The 25813-nt window shown below is 31.3% G+C and overlaps 3 protein-coding genes across 3 annotated transcripts; 2 read left to right on the top strand and 1 right to left on the bottom strand.

Annotated features, from left to right (window-relative positions):
- Positions 1-5021: 5021 nt before the first annotated feature.
- On the bottom strand, positions 5022-7810 carry LOC129951405 (protein sly1 homolog). The gene is made up of 4 exons (XM_056063530.1): positions 7652-7810; positions 7351-7510; positions 5810-7208; positions 5022-5738 (listed from the first exon to the last, which is right to left on the bottom strand). Exons 1-4 carry the CDS (start codon positions 7677-7679, stop codon positions 5409-5411), a joined length of 1917 nt encoding a protein of 638 aa, XP_055919505.1. The 5' UTR covers positions 7680-7810; the 3' UTR covers positions 5022-5408.
- Positions 7811-9374: 1564 nt separating this feature from the next.
- Positions 9375-11932, top strand: LOC129952547 (uncharacterized). Its single transcript, XM_056065178.1, has 4 exons — positions 9375-10407; positions 10469-11296; positions 11347-11636; positions 11711-11932. The coding sequence occupies exons 1-4, from the start codon at positions 9739-9741 to the stop codon at positions 11820-11822; spliced, it is 1899 nt and encodes a 632-aa protein (XP_055921153.1). The 5' UTR covers positions 9375-9738; the 3' UTR covers positions 11823-11932.
- Positions 11933-15718: 3786 nt separating this feature from the next.
- LOC129951825 (probable cationic amino acid transporter) lies at positions 15719-25480 on the top strand. The gene is made up of 12 exons (XM_056064173.1): positions 15719-16158; positions 20367-20512; positions 20787-20981; positions 21039-21130; positions 21203-21337; positions 21401-21555; positions 21619-21863; positions 23309-23452; positions 23606-23856; positions 23966-24064; positions 24126-24285; positions 24349-25480. The coding sequence occupies exons 2-12, from the start codon at positions 20368-20370 to the stop codon at positions 24639-24641; spliced, it is 1914 nt and encodes a 637-aa protein (XP_055920148.1). The 5' UTR covers positions 15719-16158; position 20367; the 3' UTR covers positions 24642-25480.
- Positions 25481-25813: the final 333 nt, after the last annotated feature.

Here is a 25813-nt window from a genome sequence, read left to right as displayed (position 1 = left end):
AGTAAGAATTAGTTAGAAGCTATTATCTCAAAGTTTTTTAAAGATATTTGAGTCGAAAATCATTGTTTACCAAGTTTTGTTAATTTTTTGTTCGGTTTTTAAGTTTTTTGTAAAAAAACTGTCCATTCGATTTTTTTCAAACTTAAACTGAATGTTGACAATAAGATTTTTTGAAAGATAAAAGTAAATTAAAGCCAATATCTCAAAGTTTTGAAAAGATATTTGAGTCGAAAATCAATTTTTACTAACTTATATTAATTTTTTTTTTAGGTTTTTATTTTTTGTAAGAAAATTGTCAATTCGATTTTTCTCAACATTTTTCCAAATGTTGAAAATAATATTTCTTATTAGATAAAATAAGCTTGAAGCCTAAATTTTAAGTTTTTGAAAAGATAATTGTATCGATATTCAATTTTTACGAACTTTGAGTAATGTTTTTTCAGATTTTTATTTTTTATAAAAAAACTGTCAATTAGATTTTGCTCAAAATTTTATCAGATGTCAAAAACATTATTCTTCGTTGCACAAAATTGTTTTGGAGATGAAATCATATTTCAGTCGTAAAATTTTGGAGGTGAAAATTTTTTTTTCAGTTTTATTGATTTATAAAAAAACCGTTATATTGATTTTTTTCAAAAAATGTAACTGTTTGGTATCACGTTACAATTTATTATATAAAATTTAATTCAAGTCTCTAGCGTTTCTGGTTTGTAAGATATTTAAGGTTAACCAAAATGTTCACCTTTTTTCAAACTGCTATGGTAAAAAAACCACCCACGCAATTTTCTTGAGAGCCCTTTCTGCATTTTTCTGCCTTATTATCTGTATAACAAAATTTATTTGAAGTTGATATCTCTTCTAGTTCTTGAGCCATGGAGGACGAAAAAAACGTCGCGAACGAACGGACATACGGACGTATGTACGTACACACGCACGCACAGACATCTTTCTAAAAATCTTTTATTTCGACTCTAGGGACCTTGAAACGTCGAGAAATGTCAAAATTTTCAATTTGACATATCGGACCCATTACAATAACTTCCTATGGGAAGTTAAAAATAATGCACTTTAAACACTTAAACACAAGTGTAACGCTAAATTTACTATTATTTTGTTCACCATTGTAAATCTGACATTTGTTAGTAAAACTAACGGTAAATTGCAAGTGACCATCATTAATGATTGGTAGCACTGAAAATGTTTTACAGTCAAGTCAAAGAAAATTCGTATGTATAATTTGCTCCAGTTAAAAAGATTTAAGGCATAGATTTTACTATTAGAAGAAAACAAAAAATGTCCACTCTTATTATTTTGGCCACCACTGTATTGTTGGCATATTATAATATAAGGTTGATTTCAATATCTGTTTTTGTTACCGACATTAGCCGAAAACTAATTCTTACCAAGTTTTGTTAATTTTTTGTTTGGTTTTTAAGTTTTTGTAAAAAAAACTGTCCATTCGATTTTTTTTAAACTTTAACTGAATGTTGACAATAAGATTTTTTGAAAGATAAAAGTAAATTAAAGCCAATATCTCAAAGTTTTGAAAAGATATTTGAGTCGAAAATCAAATTTTCTAACTTATATTAATTTTTTTTTTAGGTTTTTATTTTTTGTAAGAAAACTGTCAATTCGATTTTTCTTAACATTTTTCCAAATGTTGAAAATAATTTTTCTTATTAGATAAAATAAGCTTGAAGCCTAAATTTCAAGTTTTTGAAAAGATAATTGTATCGATATTCAATTTTTACGAACTTTGAGTAATGTTTTTTCAGATTTTTATTTTTTATAAAAAAAACTGTCAATTAGATTTTGCTCAAAATTTTATCAGATGTCAAAAACATTATTCTTCGTTGCACAAAATTGTTTTGGAGATGAAATCATATTTCAGTCGTAAAATTTTGGAGGTGAAATTTTTTTTTTCAGTTTTATTGATTTATAAAAACCGTCATATTGATTTTTTTATCACGTACAATATATTATATAAAATTTAATTCAAGTCTCTAGCGTTTCTGGTTCGTAAGATATTTAAGGATAACCAAAATTTTCACCTTTTTTAAACTGCTATGCTAAAAAAAACCACCCACGCAATTTTCTTGAGAGCCCTTTCCGCATCTTTCTGCCTTATTATCTGTATAACAAAATTTATTTGAAGTTGATATCTCTTCTAGTTCTTGAGCTATGGAGGACGAAAAAAACGTCGCGAACGAACGGACATACGGACGTACGGACGTACGGACGTACGGACGTACGAACGTACGTACACACGCATGCACAGACATCTTTCTAAAAATCTTTTATTTCGACTCTAGGGACCTTGAAACGTCGAGAAATGTCAAAATTTTCAATTTGACAAATCGGACCCATTACAATAACTTCCTATGGGAAGTTAAAAATAATGCACTTTAAACACTTAAACACAAGTGTAACGCTAAATTTACTATTATTTTGTTCACCATTGTAAATCTGACATTTGTTAGTAAAACTAACGGTAAATTGCAAGTGACCATCATTAATGATTGGTAGCACTGAAAATGTTTTACAGTCAAGTCAAAGAAAATTCGTATGTATAATTTGCTCCAGTTAAAAAGATTTAAGGCATAGATTTTACTATTAGAAGAAAACAAAAAATGTCCACTCTTATTATTTTGGCCACCACTGTATTGTTGGCATATTATAATATAAGGTTGATTTCAATATCTGTTTTTGTTACCGACATTAGCCGAAAACTAATTCTTACCAAGTTTTTTTTTTCTTATATAAAAAAATCGTTTAAAATCGCCTTAGAAAATCAATTTATTTTAAAAACAATATTTTGCAAAAGATAAAATAATTTTGAAATCAATAGCTTTATTGTCGAAGTTAGATCAATATTTTTTTTAAATATATGGGAGATGACAAATATTTTTTTCTCATTTATGTTTCGATTTATAAAAAAACAGTTGATTCAACCAATTTTTTTTAAATTAGTGCACCATCGACTTAATTTGTTTTAAAATTCTTTCTACATATTTTGATGTCATTATTCGGTTGGTTCAACAATAAATCTTCAAATCGAAACATTTGTGAAAAGTTTTAAAAATATTTCTGATGTTTTTTAAACAAATGAGAAAAATTTTTTAAACTTTTTAAACAATTTTTCGGAAAATGTGTTTTCACAAAATGTGGATTGACAAACATTTTAACTACTCAATACATAATTTGCTTTAAAAGGAAGATTTTTTTTGAAACAAGTAAATACATATTTTTCAAAACCCGTGGCTCAGATGTTATGTAGTTAATTTAAATACTCGTAAGTTTAAGACAATAAAATGTGGTATACCTGGAAGTGTAAATATTATATGATTATTTAACAAAAGTAACAAGCTAAAACTTAAAATAAAAGCGTACCCAAATGAAATTAAAAACAAAAAACTGTGATGAATTCGGCTGTGGCAATAGTTGATGCTCAATTTTCTTGAAAGTCGTTTTGGCTTTTATCAGTTATCCTCAAACTCACTAAGGCTTTATCGAAACACAATTTTTATATTCTCACGATACAGGACACGTAGTGAAATCAATTTTTTATTTTTCTGTTATTTATTCAATTTTTACAAAAGAATTCCAAGTGATATTGGACACACTTTTAAAAAATCCAATTTTTTTTAATACCGCATTGCGATTTCGGTTCGGTTCTACTTATTAAATTGAAAATTTTAATAAATACATGGTTTTTAGATAAAATAAATTTGGGAACATTTTTGGAAAATCGACATTACAACTTTTTTGTTACTTGCGTTTTTAAACGTGTGCTTATCAAGAAGAAATAAAACTCCTATAGTTTCCATCTTATGGCCAAGAATTGAGCTTTTTATAACGATAAGTGTTTGCTATTGCGTTTAAAAAATGATTTTGCGCAAATTTCTCCAACAATAACAATAACGCGCTTTATATTCTCTTTCATTGCGTCAATTGTTTCGGGCTTGCATAGACAAGCGTCTTCACACAAATTCACAAAATATGGTTCAGGGGTGTTAAAACAAACGATCTTGAAGGCCACTCAACATAATGGGCCAAACCAAAGTTTCGTTCAATAAATTGATTGTTTAGTTGGGTTGCACAGTAAATTTGACGATTTGCAAAAGTTGTTTAGGAGTAACTAAACATAAATTAAGTGACAGCTGTCAAAAATCCAACATCGAAAAAGTATTGCCAGATTGGAAACCAAACGACATAGAAAAACATACAAAATTTAAATCAAAAGTCATTACGAATACTGCAAAAAAAAATAATTGCCTTATTTAATATTTATTAAAATCAATCACAATTATTTACAAAATTTTGTTTAATTTTTATTGTAATTTTGTATGCAACACGAAGTTTTTATTATTAATTACCTGGCCCATAAATAAAAAAATCAGTTGGTTATTCCACAAAGGAACATGCAATATACAATTTCCCACGGATTTTCTAGATTAATGCGACATACACTAAATGACTGCTGCTGGGACTTTTTAAGGGTCAGAGTTCATCTGTTTGTAACGTTGGGATCCATCGTATCGACAAGCCTTTTTCCTTATTCTTACAACCTGTCCAACTTTTATTTAAATTGTGTGGGGGAATAAACCTAGCAAGACAAAAAAAGCACAAAATTTACAGTTGATAGTTGGCCACGTCCTCCTGATTTCTAGATAAGTCGACTGATTTGTATTTCCTCAATTAACTGAAAATTACATTTTATATTTAAATATTTTTTTTATTAACATCTGTTTTTGCCGCCAAAAGTTATCTTTGTAATTTTAAGCAATTTTTGAAAAAAAAATCATACCTATATATGAGTTCAACTTTTGATTTATTTAACTGACAAAAACCATCAGGAACCCTAAAACAGTCAATTCAGTCAAACGTCTACAGAGAATTTTCCATCACCAATCGATCATTCCGCAACTCGATACTCTTTTTACTGATTAGGTTCGATGCCTTCACATGAATCCACAAATTGGAGGACTTTAAGCAGACATTCAGCAGCTGGTGTTGTTACACCATACATGAAAGCCTTTCTCTGATTTCAAAGATTGTAAACCTAAACAATCAATGTTCTGAAGAACCTTTATTAGCTTATTCTTGCCTGCAGATGAACAAAAAATAACGCTCGCTTGATACATGTGTAATTTGTTTGTTTTTGTGAAGTTTCGTGTTTAATTTTATTAAATATTTTTACAGCATTCCATTTGGACCACCTTAACATGACTTTTCTTTTCCTCTTTTCTTTTCTCTTGTTTTTTCTTTTTGTTTTTTTTTTTGCTAAATTACAAAATTTATAATTTGAAGATATAATAATGTGTCAAAGCAGAATGTCAAATTCTGTAAAATCAATAATTGTTTTTTTTTTTGTTTTAATTTATAGCTTAACAACAAAATACGGATCCCTAACTTAACACGGGAGTTTGTATCTCTTTGCCCAATTGTGACAATTCCTTGAGGAATTGCTTGGAATTGCTCAAATTCGATGATCCATAAATGATTCTCTTATTCACATTTGCACTTTGTTTTTGTTTCATGAAATCAACTAAATTTTGATATTCAATATAATTTCCTCCGCCAACAACATAAACAACTGCATCTTGGAATGGAGCACGATTCTTTGGCATTACATCGCCACCTTTGAGGAGTTTCGGATCCAAATACAGGTAGTCATCTGTTTCGACTGAGCTTCGACATTCCATGATTTGATCAGTGATTTTGGTGACTGGCAAGTTCTATGGATACAAAATAAATTAAATACAAGAATTAAAAAGAGAACTAAAAAAAGTTGTAAGCTTTGAATTACATGTCTTTTTACGACCAAATTCTTTACTCCTTCCATGACAAAAGAAGAACCCTGCGAGACTAATTTGGAAAACATCGATACTGTCTTAGTGCCACCTCCTTCGTACTGAGTCGTTTGATTAACTGGCGACCGAATGTTAATGCTTCTCCATCGTTCCACATATGACAACGGGGACAGATCGCAGCCGGCCTCTTGGAGGGTTTCTTTGATGCGTTGGAACTCGTATTCGGGGACATTTGCTGAGCAAATATAATAAATAATGTACAATCTCATTTTATCCTCTGGCAAACCAAATTCTGGATCATTCAAAATGTCCTGCAGTGGTCGATCGAGAGTTTGTTTCGACATGATCTTCTCTTCCAGCTCAAAGAATGAATCTAGACGTCGCGTTTTGATGAAATTGAGAATGGCTGTGGCGATTTTTGTGTGCATGTCAATAAGGCGTTTCTTTTCCATCAATTGGGGTAGGGAATTGATGGCGTTGGTTAGTCGGGCTGTTGTGTCGTTTACCATTGAGAAGGCTACTTCGTTCTCACCATCGATACCCATGGAAGTCTTGAGCTTTTTGATTTCCTCCTCTGACGAACGATAGGACTCAAGTTCTTCTTGGATGGCCTCGGCTACCAGGGGAAAGGGACTGCCCTTGTGTGTCGTCCAGAATTTATCATTTTTATCCAAATCACAGGCTTTGAGCTTCTTCTTCGTCCCACTTCGCACCCCATCGCTCTCATCCTCCAAATAAACCAGATTCAAGCTCAACTCTAGCACGTCATGTACCAAAGCCTGGTAGGACCAGGTGTGATGTAACGGTGTGGCCAGATCTAGATTTCGATCAAGCAATAATAGCAGTGGCCGTTGAAAGCTGAAAACTCCACCGGCCTGAGTGGCGTCCATGTGGAAGAGATTGTTTCGTGCGTCCCAAAGATTTTCTCGCAACTTCTTCTCCAGTTTTCGACCCACCATTTCAGCGGCGCTGTTCCGGGGACAACGGATGATTGGGACATTGCCCAGGGTCACAAACACCGAGAACAAGCTGTCCACAATGTTGTCCATAAGAATTTCGATCTCATCGTCACGGGTATTGGCACGATTGATGGAGTAATACGAGACAGCATCACTGTTCTGGTGCTTGAACACAAAGAAGTCATCTTCGAGACTTATAAAGTTCACATATTGGTCATAGACACTGCGGATGTTCGCAACGCAGCCTGCCTGCAAAGCAATCGCAGCTAGATCCTCAATCTTTTGCCGGGAAATTGGTGACAGAAAATTCAAGTAGTAAGTGTCGTAGAGTCCGTTTTGAAGATCTTGCTGGATGCGGCCGAGATTTTCGTTGGTGGGAGCGCAGAAGTAAACTGCCGGGACATCTGGAATGGAATCGCGATCCGAGTGCAATTGTCTAGAAATTAAAAGACAAGTTGGCAAAATGAGTAATGCAAAAGATCAATGGGTCAATTAATAACACTATCTAATTAGGTCATACATTACAAACCAAAGCGAAAAACATGAATTGCAGTTTTTATTTAGTTTGTTGAACTTACACATGCAATGTTACACCCAGATTTCGTAGCTCTCTTATTGGAATGATTGGCGATATGATGTCCTGTCCATCGCGGTCATAAATGAGAATCTTCCACACGGGTTCAGCAGCTAGAATTTTAGGCTGCTGAACGTTCAAGTTTAGCATTTGTTTGATTGCATCTTAAAAAATAAAAATAATAGTGAAATAAAAGAGAAAATTACGAGGTTTTGGAAAATCACCACATAGGCAAGATAAATATCAATACAAAATTTGTTTCGAATTAAAACTTCTTTAAACTGTTTTTACACTGCTTTACTTACTTATTTGTCTTTCGCGTAGAGTAAGCATTTTTCAAGTATTGTTTTATTAAATGAATTAAAATTAGTTTAATTGTTTTCCAAACTTTTTTTAATTAAAAATTGCAATTTTCTTGGGTATTTCTCTTTTTTTATTGAAAAATAAAATCTAAATATCTAGCTGTCATGTTGACGTTACACGTACCTGCTAATTTCGAACTTCGAATTTATGACGTTAGCCTTTATTCGAAGTATTTATTCACAATATGAAGTAAGGCAATGATAACACTTTTATTGATTTTATGATTATTTAACATGCATGAGATGGGGAAATTTTAGAGACGTCTACTTTAACTTAAAATTATTTCAATATGGACAATAGAACGATATGTTAATCCATATTTGAATTTTATTAAGTGATCACGAAATATTCTTTGAAAGCTACTCCTTTTATGTTTTAAAATTGTATCAATTACACGCCAAAATGGTTCTCCTTAAGGTCTCCGTGGACATGAAAGTAAAATTTTATAACTCTGCAAGTTCGCTGATGATGTCTCTAATTTATATGATTTGCCTCTTACAAACAAATATTTTTGATTGAAATCAATACATTTAAGGAGCAAAAAGATCAAAAAATATAGATAAAATTAATCTTTTTTCAGATTTCAGATATATATTTTATTGTGAAGAAGAAGTTTAAGGGCTTTACTACATTCGACTTCAAAAAGTGCAAAAGCGAACAAATGTTTTGTTTTTTTTTACCAGTATTTCAATTTCCCATCTCTATAAAACAAAAGTTAAAAGTTAAAACTGCTTAGCTTTTTCTTTTAAACTTTTTCAAAATATCAATATATCTAAACAAATTTATAGCAATTCAGAGATATATGTCTCTCAAGTCAAATAGTGTTGTTGAACACGCCTTTTTTGACAGATAATGACAAATAGTTTTTAAGTACTGAACACAATGTTTGTATCTATGCTTTTTCAGAGACAGGTGTCGCTGCCATGTGTGTGCTTTTTTGCACTTTTTTTACAATTAAAAGGTAGTTAAGCTTTAACATTGGAAAAAATGTCTACCGCATATGAATTGCAAATTGCAACATTTTTATAATTTCCGTAATGAATTTAGACAGTTTTTGAGCATGTGTCATTTCATTCTAATCTTCTTTACTTTTTAAAAATGACAGCTTTGTATATAAAATTTTTAGTACTATCATGGAACTTTTTTTCGTTCGCCGTAACCTCAGTGTGGCGTTGGAAATTTTGTATAAAAAGTTAATTTAATGTCCGCAGCCACTAGGTGCCGCAAAAAAAACCCACGATGACAGTACTATAGGTTCTATATACAAAAATGGCAGCTGCAAATGTAAAAAAATGGTATCTTTCATAGTGACACCTGCTGAATTAGGGACTATTTAAAATAAAAGCATCATTAGAAAACTTTTTTACAAAATATTAAATAGTCTTCACTATTATGGACTTGAGGAAAACAATTTTTAAAAGTTTATCCAAAAAGTAAGAAGTAATGAAGTTTACAGAAAGCAAAACTGTCAGTGTTGTGCCACTGTCAGATGAAATAACATACAACACCAACTCCAACGCAGCAATAACATTTTTCTAAATTGCTAGGTCACAATAATTTCGAGCCTCGAATGTTTGTTGAACACACACTCTAACAAAATTCAATTCGACTACTGATGACATTTCACCTGCCAAATAGAAAAAAAACTATGCCAAATGCCAAATTTGAAAGTAAACAAAATTGTAAAATAAATAAAAATAAATTTGTAAATTGTTTAAAACAATTTGTTTTTGATATTTAATTAAAACACAAATCACACTAATTTTAAATTAGAAACTAAGAATGTTTGTTATGTTTTTTTAAAAATTATGTTTTCCAATAATTTGGGTAATTTGGGTAGAATTTAAGGAATTAATATTGAAACTTCTTGAGTAAAGGCTTTTAGCATGTCTTCATTAAATAAACCATTGCCTTAAAAAAAGTGCTCTCAGGGCTGTTCAATCGTTTAAATAAATAAGCTGGCCAGTAGTCTAAACGATTCTGATACAAGCCAATAGCGTAATCAAAACGATTTCAGTCAGCAAATGCGATGGAATCTTATTCTCTTGAGACAATGACGAATTCTAAAACGGAAGACAATAACCACATTAATAATTTCTGTGAAGAAGACCAACAAGAGTTGGTCGATTCAAAAGAACATTTCAGAGATCTATTTCAAAACCAACAACTTAGCCTTAACTCCACCTGTAAAGATGGCACTGCAGAACATCCATGTGACCATAACGAGCAATTGAATGATCTCGATATCAAAATAACCAAATGCATCGAACAAAATAACCAAACCCATTTGAAACTCGAAGGTTTGAGAAAAACTGTGGATATACTTCTCCATAGAATGGGATTAAATGAAGAAAAACCATTTGACCATCCAACTGAAGCTAATGATGTTGATGATGGTCGTCAAGGAAATGAGTTTAAAATGTCCTCCAAATTGGACAAAGTCGATGGGAACATTTCAAAATGCATTTTATCAAATGAATTGACTCATTTGAAAATAGATAATTTACAAAAATCATTAGATTTGATTTTGAATAACATCGAAAATTATTTACTAAATTCTGAAGCATCAGCAGCGGTAGTGGAGACTTTTGCTGAAAATGAAAATTATGTTGGTTTTCGTTTTCCTATTTCCACTGTAAATGAGCTTAATCGACTCGATGAGGAACTACAACAGAATGATGACCTGATAGCAAAGCTGGTAAGTTGAAGTTACGTCATTAATGTTGTTTAAAATTAACGAATTCTTCAACTTTTCGTAGATTAATAAATTTACCAAAATCGCTGGCGATTCAGGCAACAAATCTGCCAGAAAAGTTGGTGTCAAAATTATCGAGAGAATAATATCAGCGAGATTGTTAACGAAGTTCACGTGGACAGGTCGAACAAATGGAACCAATAATACGAAACTACCCTTTATAACATATTCCTCAATTTTCCATCTCTGTCTTCAAGTTATATCGAAAGCAGATCGATCGTTCGACACAAAAGCGTGTGAAAACTTTTTAAAAAACAACGTTCTAAAACATAGTTCTATGAGACTTTCACGAAAATTTAACAAAAAAAAGAAGCCCAAGGAAGACAAAAATTGGTGTTCTTCTTCCAAGTCGGAGATGCAAACGCCATCAAAAAGGAAAAATATCGTCAAACAAAAGTCAGATACAGATTTTCTTCCTCTTCAGGAAGAAATTATTGATTCCAAGGAAAATATAAGACATTTACTTGAAGCACAAAAAGAAGAACCGAACAATAGTCCAGAATTGGAAGAAAATTCATTCCCGAAAAAATGCGACCATGAAGACAAACTCAACATTTTGGGCACAAAAATCTCATATTGCATTGATTCCAATACAAAGTTTCATTCAAAAATCGATAATATGCAAGAAACTTTGAATGCAATTCTTAATAAAATTTCCAAACATAATGGTTGCGATTTAACTCATATTCCTGTTCCTGCTCCATCTTCTTTTCTGCCCTCTGACATAACTAATGATGATTTGGAATCATTTTATTTTCCTATTACAACAGTTTCCGGTTTGCAGAATCTCAACAAAAGACTTTCAATGAGTGAAAGTTTTGAAGAGAAAATGGTAACATTCTTGATACACAAAAAGATTTAAATTATTTCTCTTTTTAATAGATTCGAAAGTTTATGTCAGTTGTGGGACACACCAGTCATGTTTCTACACAAAGATTTGGACTTGAAGTTGTTGAAAGTGTTATCTCACCTCAGTTGCTTATGAAGTACTCGTGGACTGGACGTTCAAAAGGAATAAAGCCAAAATTGGCTTTTATGAAATACAAATGTATAGTTAGCTTTTTTCAAAAAATTATTGCAAAAATTGATAAACACTTTACACCTAAGGAATGTAAAGATTTTCTAAGATTAAGTGTTTTTAAGTATGTTAATATAAGAGTTGCTAGAACAAGGTGAGTAGAAAATAAACATTATAATTTTTTGTTCATAAATTGATTTTAAATATTTTTTTAAATTTTTTTTTAAGACGAAAAATCAAAGTACCTTTAATTGAATACTATTCTGACCAAGACAATAATCAAGAATTGAGTACGATGACGACATCAAATGGTATACTAAAAGGTCCAGATGAAGATTAATCATAGGAATATGAACATCGTTCTGCTGTTGAATTGGCTGAAGCTAATTTAGCGTCGTAACATATGTAAAAAAACTATCTGAAACATATAAAAGTGAAATAAATATTTTATATTAATTTTTTTTTTAAATTATAATTAATACAAAATATGGTAAGAATATCTAATTTGTTCGTTTCTTAATGCACAAAGCTAAAATAGAGTGAAGGTGAACATTATTAAAAAATTCTTTTGAATATGGTTAACAATGAATTACCTTTAATTTTTCTCATTATTGAGAGGCCAATGCTTGTGTCTGGCGAGTTCGACCCCCTTTTTATTCCACTACTATCTGTTTGAACTATATACCTATTCTTCCTCAATAGGGTCGACAACCTGCTAGAAAATAAGCTCAAGCTCGATCGTTTTCAACGCACTATGAAGCTGCTTTTGAGTTCCTTACAAATCTTTCATTAAAAACTATTTGAAAGTTTAAGCGATCTAAAAAAAAAAAATTAAAAAATTTTTTTTGGTGAAAGTGTCACACTGTTTAAGCCCCTTAAGAAAAGTTATGTATATCAGAAGTTTTTTAATTTATAAGCTTAGTACAAGCTTTTACTTAAACTTGAAGTTATGTGTTAGTCTTAGTCTAATTTGTTTGCGGTTTTTAAAGCCAAGAGCTTTGAATTTCAGCAAATTATATTTATTATGGGGCATTTTATCAAGTCCTTTGGCAAAATCAGTGTACTGTAGAACGTGTAAACTTCTTGTTCATTCTAAAGAGTCATCAATATGTATTTGGAAAACGAATTCTATAAGGTTTTTAGGCGTTGGTCTACATTTGAGAAAGGCAGTTTATACTGGTGAAAATATTGCTACAGAGAAAATAGATTGAGTCATAAATCAAACTTTCAGAATTTTGGAATCTGTATTTTAAAACATTGAGACCATTTTTAAGAAGAATAGATAGTACCCCATCGGGGTCAAGGCTATAATTATCTTGGATTTTTTTTCAATAACTAGATCCTTATACATTTTGACTGAAACCAACGAAGTTTGAAAACAATTATTTAAATAAATGTAGAAGCAGTCATTAGGTATTAACTAGCCTAGGGTCAGCCGATACCTTCTGAAGCGCCTGAAGAAACTAATCCCCGAATCCGCACCGCGCCTCCCAGTAAAGATGAGATCGTTGCCGCAATAAAGCACATAAGAACAACAAAGCGGTAGGACTTGATGGAATTCCCACAGAGCTTTTACAAGCAGCGCCAACGCCATCAATCGAACTGCTTCATCCGCTCATAAAATAAGCCTGGACCACCGAAAGCTTCCCCCATAAGTGGAAGAAGGGAATTATTAAGCTCCCAATAAAAGGAGATATACAAAGTGCGAAAACTGGAGAGGAAATTGCGTTGCCAAAATAGTAGCAAAAGTTATACTGGAACGTATCAGAGAACACCTTGAGGCCCCACTCGATGCCGAACAAGCAGGATTCCGCGCTGGATCCTCCTGTATTGCTCATATTAACACCCTGCGGATCATTATTGAACAGTGCATTGAATGTCGATCACCACTACACTTGCTATTCATCGACTTCAAGAAGGCCTTTGATAGCGTTAACAGGGAGTATATCTGGTTAGCTTAGCGGAGGAGAGGCATCCTAGAAAAACTAATAGCTATTATTATAGCAGCATATGATGGATCCAAGTGTCACGTTCTGCACGAGGGTAGGTTGTCAGATGATTTTGAAATCCGAAGCGGAGTCAGACAGGGCTGTATCCTGTCGCCAATTTTGTTTTTGTTGGTGATAAGCGATGTACTGCGCTCAGCTCTGTCAGGTAGCAGAGGGATCTAATGGACATCCTATTTAAAACACTTAGATTACTTGGACGATGTTTACTTAGGATCATAGATCTCCATCAAATAACAATAAGTGTGGAGAGAAAAGTAGAAGTTGTGTTGCTGAAATCAGGCAAAACAAAAATGATCAGCCTCTGAACCCGACCATCCTCTCATATAAATATTTTCTCGCAACCGGTGGAAAAAGTGGAGAGCTTTTAAAACCTTGGAAGCATCGTTTCCATCGAAAGCAAAACCGTACAAGACGTCATATCGCCATATCGGCAAAGCAAAGATATGCTGTACGAAATTTGGAGGAATAACTCTATCAGCTTAAGAACAATGTTACGACTGTTTTGAACAAATGTCGAATCTGTTCTTCTTTATGGGTGCATCATTTGGAAGGTTATTTCAGCCATAACAAGAAAGTTGCAAACCTTCGTAAATAGATGTGTTCGTAACATCTTAAGCATTTTCTGGCCAAACTGTATTTCAAATTAAGTCCTTCATAGAAGGACAGGTCAGGAACCTATAGAATCTATAATACGAAGACGTAAGTGGCAATGGATACCTACGCTTCAAAAAGCTAACGACTGCAGTACAGGCAAAGCAATGCGTTGGAATCCGCTTACACAAGAAGGAAGAAGAGCTGGACGACCGAAAAGCACATGGCGCAGGACAGTCGAGGCGGAATCAGCGTCACTATGCAAGAGTTGGAGGGAGCTGAAACACATCTCCGGAGACCGTACGCGATGGCGCGTAGGCGTAGTAGAGGCCCTATGGTCCTTTAGGGGTCCCCAACGGACTAAACAGGTCTGAGGACCTAAGTAAGTATGTAAGTAGCCTAGGGTCAGAAAATGTAGAGTTTAAAAAACGAAGCTTGGTATATGTAAGTGTATTTGATTTAAATTTTTTCGGTCAAACAAATTTCAAAGCATTTTCTGTCAAACGATAAATAGTTTTCAACTACATATAATGAAATGGTTATAAAGTAGTTCATTTAATTCAAATAAAGATTTTGAGGGTAAGTAGTTTTTACAAAGTTTTTTACGTCTGTCTGTAACATTTACACAGTTCTTTATTCAAGAAGGAGTAAGGAGTAATGTTAAAATTCGTCGAAATAAAGTCAAAGTCCATTTTGCTTTAGAGTTCATTTTATTAATTAAAGGCTTTTCTGATGACTTTCAAAAGAGAAACAAATTGTTAATCGAGGGTTAAGGCCATAAAGCGTTTAAAGAAAGTGGAAACTTTCTAACACTAGAAAAGCTTTTGTCAGAAAAAAGTACCCAGTCAAGAAACATTCCCATAAAATGTGGTACCCCCAATTTGGAAAAGATCGTTGTCTTGTATAGAAAATCAGATAATATCGCTGGAGTTTCAGAGGATATTTTTAAAGGAATGAAGTACAAAACTCACCATCAGATGCGGTGCAGGTTAATCCCCACCCTATAAAATTTTCTTCTTCTTTTGGTCCGTTGAAAAAATCTCTGTTTTTGATATTGTCTTTTTTTAATTCGTTAACTTTTTCTTAAATTCTGATTTAAAGTTAATTTTTGAAATCGTATCAAATCATCTTTTTAAAAAGCTTCAATTTGGAAACACTAACACTTACAGACACAATCTTCAGGCTAAAAAAATCATCAATAAACGAAAAGAAAAGAGCAAGGAAACATATGTAAATTTTAAATTTATTTAATGCAAAGTTTTTTTAACCGCGCATATTTTGTAAAATTATATTAATAAAAATAAAACTTTTTAAATCACCCTGTTTCTATATGTGAGATACTCTTATCAAATTAAATTTCTATCTTCTTTTTGCTTAATATTCGTTCTAATAACACGCTTTTTTGCCTCTTTCTCTACACAAATTATGCCATTCCAATGTTAACACTGATTTTGATGTTTCTGAATTGGCCAAATCTAATAAATGGTCTTTTTTGTTATTCCTAACAATAAGCGTGTGGAATAATAACAAACGTGCATTTCAATCAAATGCGCAAGAACCAAAATCAAAATAAAAGCTTTCCCATTTATTCATTGACCAAAAGAATAATTCTCTTTAGTAACTTTTTGTCCACACTTCTCGCAATCATAACACAATATTTTTTCATTAGAATTAGAAGAATTAAGTTCGTGCAAAGCGAAAGTGTGTGATTCTAGAATATCGTAAAAAATAATTGCATAAGTTCATTGTTAAATTAATAAAAAAAAAATAACTAAGAAACTTAATACGAAACCAAGCGCAATGGAAAAAAGATTGAAAAATTAAAATTTACAAAAAAAGGGAACAAAGAACTATGAAAAGGCGTTCCTCCTTGAAAACTCAAACTGAAAATCCTTGAAACTCAAAAACTACATTTTGAAAATTAATATGAACAACGAATTTTTTACGTGGTTTAAATAACTTTTTGTTTTCTTATTGTTGTGGTTTTCATTAAATCCAAGGATATAATGCGTTGAAAAACTCCTTAAGGGCTATCTATTCATTTCATATACCAAAGGCGGACAGGATTTTCGTAACGTTTGTATATTTTTTTTAATTGAGTTTTTCAAATACAAAAAATCTATAAATTGATTTCTTTCCCTTAAAGCAGTAACGTCAAGCAAGCAGAAAAAAAATAACTAATTAATGTGTCATTTCTATTGTTTAGCTTTTTTTCTATCATAAATTTCAATTTTTTGACGATGGCACACTCAACCCAAAAACGGAACTATAATTTTGGCAATAAGTTCAGAGTTAAAAGACCTTTTCTAAGTGAAAAGTTTGATAGCGAAAAAAAGTAAAACAATAAGAAAATAATTAAAATACATTCCTTTCACTTTTCTCGAGGCATGTAGAACATTAAAGCTCTTTAAGTTCCTTTTTTCTTTCAAAATACAAACAACAACAACTTATTAAAAAAAAAACTTTGTTTTTTTCAAATATTGATTTTGTGGTGTAGCTCGTAATTGTGTACTGAATAAAAACAAAATGTTCTGAGGCAAAAGAGGTTAAAGTGAATGACACATCTCTGTACCAAAGTAAGACATTAACCTAGGTCATAAATATAAAGCCACAGGATGTTACATTGTGTATATAAAGACTTTGTGGTGATGGTGTACCATGACGTATACGTATACAAAATCTTGACCTTTTAAGAATGTGGTATTGTTGCAATGCTTTTGTTTCTTGACAAAAAGATTTATATTTTTTTGTCGGTTGAACTTTTTATTTGAGTCAAGTCACTGTAGAGTTTGTGTTGGTTTTTAATATTTAACTTTTAAGTGGTAAAAAGTCGAGACTTGAACTTAGGACTCAGTATAAGTATCGGCTAAGAGGTAAACAAAATAAATTTCTATAGAAAAAGATGAAGGAGTGGGTAATTTTTGCCTTTGTCAACGTCAATATGGATTATCCGGTTTACACTCTTAAAATACCAGACGAGAATTATTCGATATTTTTATAAATTGCTTACATTTTGTTACTGTGCCTTAAACTTGTATGAGTGCAGGTTTCTAATATACTTTTAAGCGACTGGACCGATATTAATAAAACTTTTAGGAAATCTTCAGATGAACCCCCCAGATTATAACAATTGAACAGAAAGGAAAAGGTCATGACAACATTCGGCGAGATCAGAAGTTTTGTTATAATTACGATTCCAAAAAACAAAATTTTAAATCAGTGATGTTGAATTTCATACACTAAAATTATGATTAGAAAGAATTTTGCAATAAGAAATTTGAAAGAGAGAATGTAGGCTGTTATTTAAACATTCAGAAATAGCTCCAGTATAATGTTATCTGTTAGTAAATTTCTAATTTCGATCTGATTTGTCGAATTGAACATTTTGATATTCCTTGACGTTTTAAGGTCCCTAGAATATATATCAAAGGTTTTTAGAGAGATGGATATTTATTTTTGACCATTCGTATCTCAAGAGCCGTCAGAGATAACGACTTTAAATAAATGTTGTTTTATAAATAATAATATCAAAAGACGCAGAAACATCTTAAGTGATTAAGTTTTCTTTTATTAAAAATAAAGTGAAAAATTTGGTTGACCATTTGATATTTCTTGAAACAATAGCGATAGCGATTTAATGTGACCCATTATGACGTTATAGTAAATAAGTATAAATTCATAAAAAAAATAACGGTTTCACTTGAATATTTTGCGAACAAAAAATTATTTTACCTCCAAAATAATTGTTTGCATCAAAGACAAACGTTTTTGACATCTGATGAAATTTTAGAAAAATCGAAGAGACATTTAAAATAAAAACTGTAAAAATGCTTAAAAAAGTTATTACAAATTGATTTTTAACCCAAACATCCGAGCAACAACTAAAGAAATTGGCTTTAAACAAAAAAAAATCATTGTCTCTAAAATTTAATTATATTTTTTTTTTAAATTTCATTGATAGTTTTTATCAAAAATATAAACCTACAAAAATAACTACACAGTTTTGGTACAAAGAAATTTTTAGAAAAATCGAAGAGACATTTAAAATAAAAACTGTAAAAATGCTTAAAAAAGTTATTACAAATTGATTTTTAAACCAAACATCCGAGCAACAACTAAAGAAATTGACTTTAAACAAAAAAAATCATTGTCTTTAAAATTTAATTATATTTTTTTTTTAAATTTCATTGATAGTTTTTATCAAAAATATAAACCTACAAAAATAACTACACAGTTTTGGTACAAAGAAATTGTCTTCTCGAAAATCAGTGTTGGATTCAAAATTTCTGTTATTTTAGAAAAATCCAATGTCTTGGTTTTCAGGTTTCAGGAAAAAAAAAACAGATATAGAAATAAAACTCATTTTTTCATGTAAAAAACATTCGGACATTTTTTTTTTAGAAAAATTCTAAATAATTCTTACTTGAAACTTTTTTTTATTTCACACGAAATTTTTTCTTTTTTTTTTTTGATATTTTGTTAAACTTTTAGAAATATCAACAGGCGGCCACGAATGGGAAGCTATCAGTAAGAGTCACATCCCAGTCAAAAGGGAATTTCCTGAGGTACAATTGGGGAACTTCAGATAATATAAGAGACTTGAAAGTCGGACAAGTTTCTAGCATTGGACTGGCCAGTTGCCAAAAACTTGCTTTTCAATTACGGAAATTTTATTGGAAAGTAGACTGGAAAGTTTGTCAAGAAAAATGGGCAGGTTCAAAGAACATAAGGGGCTTCATTTGCAGTCAACTTCATTCTTTGAACGTAAATTTTAACTAATGCAACTAGTTAATTTCAAGTGTCATACATTTCAAATTAACAACTTTACTTCAAAAACCTCTAATTCAAGTTCCAAGTACAGAACTACCAAAAACATTATTGTCTACTCCCCAGGCAAGCGATGTGTATTTTGGACTGTAAAAAAAGTTACTTATTTCTTTTCTTAATTAACAAGGAAACCTTTTACAGAGATCATTAATTGAAGTTGTGCAGAAAATATGTAAATAAATCGTAGAGTGATAAAGCTCAGCTTTCAATTGAATAAAGGCATAAACAACTCTCATTTGGCAGAAGTAGGCTTGACTTGATAGTTAGGGAGATTTTTTTTGGCTAACTTTCCAGTCAACTTTCCATTAAAATTGCCTTAATTGGATGGCAATTTTTTGTCAGCTGACCAAAAAGATATTGGGCAGGTTCAGGCAACATAAAGAATCTCATTTGCAGTCAACTTCATTCTTTGAACGTAAATTTTGATCACGGCAATTAGTTAGATTTTCAAGTGTCACGAATTTCAAATTCAGAACTTTACTTTGCAAAAGTCTACTTTAAGTTTATAGTACAAACAGTACAAACAAAACACTCCTCAAGCAAGCTACAAGTACATCACGATTTGTATTTTGCATTGTAAGGAAATGTTAGTTGTTTCTTTTCCAAATTGACAAGGAAACCTTTTACAGAAAGCATTAATTGAAGTTGTGCAGAATATAAATAAATCCTAGAGTAATAAAGCTCAGCGTTTAAGACATGAACAACTGTCATTTTGACAGAAGTAGACTTGACTTTATAGTTAGGGAGTTTTTTCTTGGCTAACTTTCCAGTCAACTTTACATTAAAGTTGCCTTAATTTGTCAGCCTTAACATTAAAGTTGCCTTAATTTGTCAGCTGCCCAATCAGATATTAGAAACATGTCTTACTTTCAAGTCACTAACTGTCAAGTTAATTAAACTAATGTCAAAATGACAGCTAATTATATTTTTTTACGAAACTAAAAGCTGAAATTTATTACTCTGTAATTTATTTATTTGCTACACAATTCTATTTGATGTTTTATGTTAAAGGGTTCCTTGTCAAATTATTAAAGGAATAAGTAATATTTATCTAAAATTCAAAACACAAGTTGAAATGGACTTGTAGCTTGGCTGAGAAGTTTTTGTAGAGAATTATGATATTAGTGGCTTCCGCACGATCAACTGAAAGTAGAGGTCAGTTAAGTAAAGCTCCGAATTTGAAGTTTATGAAACTTTACCAACTAACTAACTAACTTGTTGCCTTGGTGAAAAAGTACGTTCAAAGAAAATACATAACTGCAACCAAAAACCAAAAAGTTAATTTTTTTTTAATAAAACTAAGGATTAATTTAAAAGGGCTACAAACATGAAAATAATTTCTTCCAGTAAATTTCCTCCTTATATATTTCAAAGATGTTACTGCTTTTTAATTGAGTATCAAACATTTTTAGTACATTTATTTTAACTATTTTTATAAAACAAAATTATAATTACAGGATGTGTGAAGCAATAACAAATGGTTGTGGAGGAAGGTTGGCGTTAGGTTCAATTGTTTTAATACATCTTATTATCTACAATGAATCACCTGGTCCAACAGTTGTTCTTGCAACAATATTTGCATCAGTATATGGATTTATTTCTGGTAAGATTAAATTAATTACTTCAATTCATTACAATTCTTCAATAAATTACTTCTTTTTTTAAATTCTGGTTACGTAAAGTACCCAATTATTGGATTGTAAAATATTGTTTAATTGTAAATGTTGAGAATTGTTAACAACTTTATTTTTCTTCTAAATATTATGCAAATAAAGTTAAATTTCAAACTCGAAAAAAAATATTTTCTTTTAATTTAATGTAAATATTGTAATTGTGTAAATATGTAAAATATTATTCTTGTTTTACAATTTTTCCAGCTTCATGTAAAAATAGTCTAAGACCACTTCAAATGCCTTATATTAGAGCTAGCAATAAGTTTGATTTTACGTGCCTATTTCTGGCTACATGGATGGATATATTACCCATTTTAGCTGCTTGTGGAGCACTGGCTCGTACTTTAAGTGCTTGCTTGGATGAATTGATGGGAGGCTTAGCCAGAATTTTAATATTAGGTAAGTATTGAATAGTAAATAAAAAAATAAACATTAAGGTTTTTAATTTTGTTATAGGAAGAAATTCATCAGAAAATGAACCATGGCCGGATGTTTTAGGTGTAGCAGTAGTATTTTTGGTAACTGGAATGTTTATGCTTGGCTTAGAGGTAAGAAAAGATTTCGAAAAGTTAAACAACAAATATACATACTTTGTTTTTTGTTTGTTTCTATATAAATAGAATACAAAAGCTTTTAGCTTTATAATGACACTTGGAATGCTCGGAATCAATGGAATTCTAAGTATTGTTGGCTGGTATAGTGGTAACTCAAAGGAATGGGATGGTGAGGAATTACTTCCAAATGGATCGAGTAACGTAAGTAACAGTTAAACTTATCACCTACCAAACAAAATACAGTTCTTCCTTTTTAATTTACAGTTCCTTAAAGCAGCCGCCTTGATAGCGTTTGCATATCCCAGTGATTTTTCAAGTAAATCGAGATATCAAAGATTTTCTGGACTTCTATTTGTTCTATTTGTTTGTGGATCAATTCTCTTATCAGCTGGTTGCTTATCAACTATTGTTCATGCTAAGTATTACCATTTTCTAAATTGTATAAAAAGATTTGATATTTATGTATTTCTTTTTGTTTTAAGGACAACTGACGAATATATTGCTGTGCCGTTATTTAAAATTTTAGAGGAAAATGGTTTTCAAAAACTTATCCAAGCCGCTGCGTGCCTTTTATTGCTAACGTGTTCTGGTTCTTTTTTAGAACTTTTTCCAGAAATGTACAGTATTATTGTTCGATTTGCCAAATCGGAATGGAAAATTTTATCAAGGCAAATAAGTTATGAGAGTTCGGATAGTGGTAATCCAGTATTAGCTGTTTTTATTGCAGGTAAATTCAATTTTTGTTTAAATTAAATTACAAATTACTTGTTTGTCATATTAACAAATTAACAGACTTGTATTTTGTATTTTAAATAAATTTTACTTATTCCTTTAGTAATTCTACAAGGAACCCTTTTACATAAAGTATAAAATGGAATTTTGCAGAAAATAATAAGTCAGAGAGTAAAAAAGTTGAGCTTTCAGTTGAATGAACAGCATGATCAACTGTCATTTTGACATAGGACACTTGACTTGATAGTTAGTGTGTGTGAATTGGATTGAAATCTGTAGAGAATCCTTCATTTTCTTGACAAAAGAACTAAAATCAAATGATATACCATCGTTTTTAAATTATATAAAGATGTATGAAGAAACTTTTAACCGGCTTTAGTCGTTCATTGAAAACGACATTGAAAAAAATACAATTTTGAGAGACAGAAAAGTTGGCTATCACTTTGTTTCAACGGGTAAAACATTCCAAAGCTTAAACTACCACACTAGACTCTTTCAATCATTTCTTCATTTAATTCGGTTATAAGGTCTTTGTTCCACTTGAAATTGTCCGGTAGCAAATTTCTTATTTGCCTCTTTTTAAAAACGTCTTACTTTCAATTTCCTTATGCCGTCTGAACCTGCCCATTCAGTGGTCAATATTCAGTTACGAGCCTGTCACCTGTTAAAAAGTGACATGCTGTTTCGTTTTTTGACATTAGAAAGCTTGACTTGACTTTACGGAGAGCAGTTTCTTGGCTAACTTTCCACTTAACTTTCCAATAAAGTTTCCTAAATTGGAAGGCAATTTTTTGGCAGCTGGTCAATCAGTCCCTTTTGCCATCTAAACCTGCCTATGGTGTTCACATTCAACTCAAATTATTGAAGTCTCGTAATTTTATCCTGCTCCCGCTTTATGGTTTAAAATAAGTTGAGACAAAGGACAGAAATTAATAATTTCTTTAAGAAAAATATCCACTGTATATCCGTATATCTACCAATTAATTTGCAATGTCAAATAAAAACGCAAATTAACGTGACATTTATTTTGACTTTGATAATAAATAAATTCGTCTTTCTAGTTTGAAATCTGCTTCAAAACCAGAACCAATTGTCTCCTCTTTTCGGCAGAAGATCTGTTATTAGACTCCAATTCAATTCCCTAAAGACATTCTCCCGATTGACCACTGATCAATTAACTCATTTCAAATATTTGTTTGAAAGTATCACACCATTATGAAAGCTTTTACTTTGGACTATTTTAAGGTGATTTGTTTTAAACTTTTATCTCGCTACTTGAGAGTTTCAAAATGATTTTAAATGCGATACAATTATAAAATGTTTAAGTGAGCCCTAACAAATTCCGCAATTTGAACAACTGCCTTTAATCCATTAACGTAAACGGATCCGCAAAACACTCGATGACCTAAAATGCTGACAATAGTTTTTACTTTTTTTCAGGTAGCTTGTGTGCAATGGTAGCATTTGCTTGCCCTTTGCAAAATCTAACATATATTTTGGCTGCCGGACATCTTTGCGCTGGACTTTTCCGTGCTTTTTATTTATTATACTCACCATTTCGGCCTAAATACGTTCAGCAAAGTAGTGAGTTCTTAAGAACAGTATTGATATGAATAAAAATGGAGAAAATGCTCAAGTAACTACTCAAAAATTTAGAATTGAGCAAACTCTTCATTTGATTCATACAAAGCAGTGAAAATGAAAAAGAAACTCTTTAAACAAAAATCCCTTTTTTAGGCGATTCCTCACTTTCATATAGTCGTTTGTCAACAGCTCCAATAGTAAAAAGTAATACAGCACGAAGAAGAAGCCTATGGAACATAAATTTTCCAATTCAAGGAAATTTAAAAAAGACCAAAACGAAATCGAATAAGAATAAGCGTGAAGTTGAAAAGGAATGGTTACTTTTGGGTGAACCATCATCACCTTGTCCAGTTCGAGATAATCCAGATATTGAGTCAACTATCTTATCTGATGGAGAACCACCGGTTTGTATACGAATTTAAATTAAGACATACTTGACATAAACAAGCTTCAGCACTTTCAAAACATGATCTTTTTTTCTCAAATGTGATGAATATATTTTTTTTTTCTTAGCCATCGGATTTTGAATACGCAGAAAAGTTCGAATCTTCAGAATCAGACACTTCAACGGATATTGATGCAATTGTAGACGAATACCGACAAAAAATTAAGGTAAGTTCCTTGTTCCATTCGTGCACAAAATTCGTACTTACGAGTTGGTTTCCTATGACAGGTTACAACTGCTGGCCCAATGGAACGAAGTATTCGGGTGCCTTCACTTGCCTCTTGGAGAGTTACAATTTTCGCAATTATAGTAATTATCTTTGGAATATCCTTGACAATTGTTGGAGTTTTCACACACCTTTTTCCAATGTTTGTCACTGGTATAATTGGTAGGTTGAATGTCCTTGGTAAAGACGCAGTGATTCTATAGGAAGTCATCTTTTTTCTTTTAGGTATTTCCATAGTCAGTATTATGATGTCGTTTATTCCAAAGTACACAGCAAGTGTAATTAATGTGTCTCCAGTTATGTGCACCACATCATTTGCAATTGGATCTCTTCTATTCTCATCATGCCTTGAGTATTCTTGGCCAGCAATTGTTCTATGGGCTTTAGCTGGCTTGATTCTTGTATTTCGATGTGATAACTGGTGTTGTTATTGTTTTGATGGAGAATCAATGAATGACGAATTAATACCAAGTGTTTCGGGTAAGACTACAATTCGAATGCCACGAGGAAATAGATGACATTCAGATACCTCGGAAGATGATTTTTCTAATGAAAGAGGTAGTGGTGACGAATGGACTGACCAATTAAGAGAATTAATATAATTTTATGTTTATTATACGGTATTATAATAATTATTGATGATAATTAAGATGCAGTGAGATTTGTGATTTAAAGTGAAAAAAGAAAGAAAATCCTTACAAAAACTATATAAAGCTTGCAAAGTTCAAAAATCATTGAAGCCTAAAATTTTAAACTTTAAAAGTTCCACAATGCTTAATTTATATATACATACTGAAGTTGACGAATGGAATGATTGTGAAATTATTTATTTTAAAATCATAATTACATATACGGATTTTATGGAAGAAAATGCATTCAACTTCCTCATTATATTACGGCACGTTTTGAAACAATTACATATATATTAAATTTAAAAATATCAACTTCACAAGAGGAAATATTTAAAGAAGGTGTTATAAAGTATTTTTTAATAATTGATATAGTTAGGAAAGGTATGTATAGTGTAAACATAACTTAAAATATCATAAAATTAGTTTTTGCAAACAAAAAATAAAAAAAAATTTAAAAAAAACATCACTGGACAAAAATAAAAATTATATTTTATAAGATTTCTCCGTCCTCCGATAAAAATTAGCATTTAGGATATGTACTTATTTAATCGATAATGATTAGGAAATTATTATTATTTTTTTAAATAACTATAGCCACTGCGATTTGAATAAAATATTTAAAAAATAGTATAATATGCATTAATCAAAAGTATGTATATGCCGTACATTCACCGTTTGTCTTTATAAAAATGTACCTTCCTATATATTGAAGTAAAATAAAATAAAATTGTTAATTAAATTTTATTTATTTGAAAAACTAAAAGTTTGGTTTTTATTGATGGTTTAAATTTTTTTATCTGAGGGTCAGTGTTTGTAAAAACTCTTTTACTGTCTTATTGACATACACTTTATCTTCTTAATATCTGAAAAAAAGTAAAATGGTGTCAAATCACATAACAATGGGCAGGTTCAGGCTCCATAAGGGACTTGAACGTAAGGCAAGTTTCTAGCCTCTGATTGGCCAGCTGCCAAAGAATTACCTTCCAATTAAGTCAACTTTAATGGAAAGTTGACTCGAAAGTTATTCAAGAAAAATCTCCCTACCTATTAAGTAAAGT

The sequence above is a fragment of the Eupeodes corollae genome, chromosome 3 (genome assembly GCF_945859685.1).
Source record: "Eupeodes corollae chromosome 3, idEupCoro1.1, whole genome shotgun sequence".
NCBI classification, from domain to species: domain Eukaryota; kingdom Metazoa; phylum Arthropoda; class Insecta; order Diptera; family Syrphidae; genus Eupeodes; species Eupeodes corollae.
This window is presented reverse-complemented; position numbering and strand designations above follow the sequence as displayed.

Excerpts from the sequence above, each read along its gene's own strand:
- LOC129951405 (XM_056063530.1), bottom strand. The coding sequence starts at position 7,679 with ATGCTTACTCTACGCGAAAGACAAATAA. Across the intron at positions 7,209-7,350 it reads CTGGGTGTAACATTGCATGT|ACAATTGCACTCGGATCGCG; the intron begins GTAAGTTCAACA and ends TTTAATTTCTAG. Across the intron at positions 5,739-5,809 it reads ATTTGGTCGTAAAAAGACAT|AACTTGCCAGTCACCAAAAT; the intron begins GTAATTCAAAGC and ends TTGTATCCATAG.
- LOC129952547 (XM_056065178.1), top strand. The coding sequence starts at position 9,739 with ATGGAATCTTATTCTCTTGAGACAATGACGAATTCTAAAACGGAAGAC. Across the intron at positions 10,408-10,468 it reads ATGACCTGATAGCAAAGCTG|ATTAATAAATTTACCAAAAT; the intron begins GTAAGTTGAAGT and ends AACTTTTCGTAG. Across the intron at positions 11,637-11,710 it reads ATAAGAGTTGCTAGAACAAG|ACGAAAAATCAAAGTACCTT; the intron begins GTGAGTAGAAAA and ends TTTTTTTTTAAG.
- LOC129951825 (XM_056064173.1), top strand. The coding sequence starts at position 20,368 with ATGTGTGAAGCAATAACAAATGGTTGTGGAGGAAGGTTGGCGTTAGGT. Across the intron at positions 20,513-20,786 it reads AGTATATGGATTTATTTCTG|CTTCATGTAAAAATAGTCTA; the intron begins GTAAGATTAAAT and ends CAATTTTTCCAG. Across the intron at positions 24,065-24,125 it reads AATACCGACAAAAAATTAAG|GTTACAACTGCTGGCCCAAT; the intron begins GTAAGTTCCTTG and ends TTCCTATGACAG.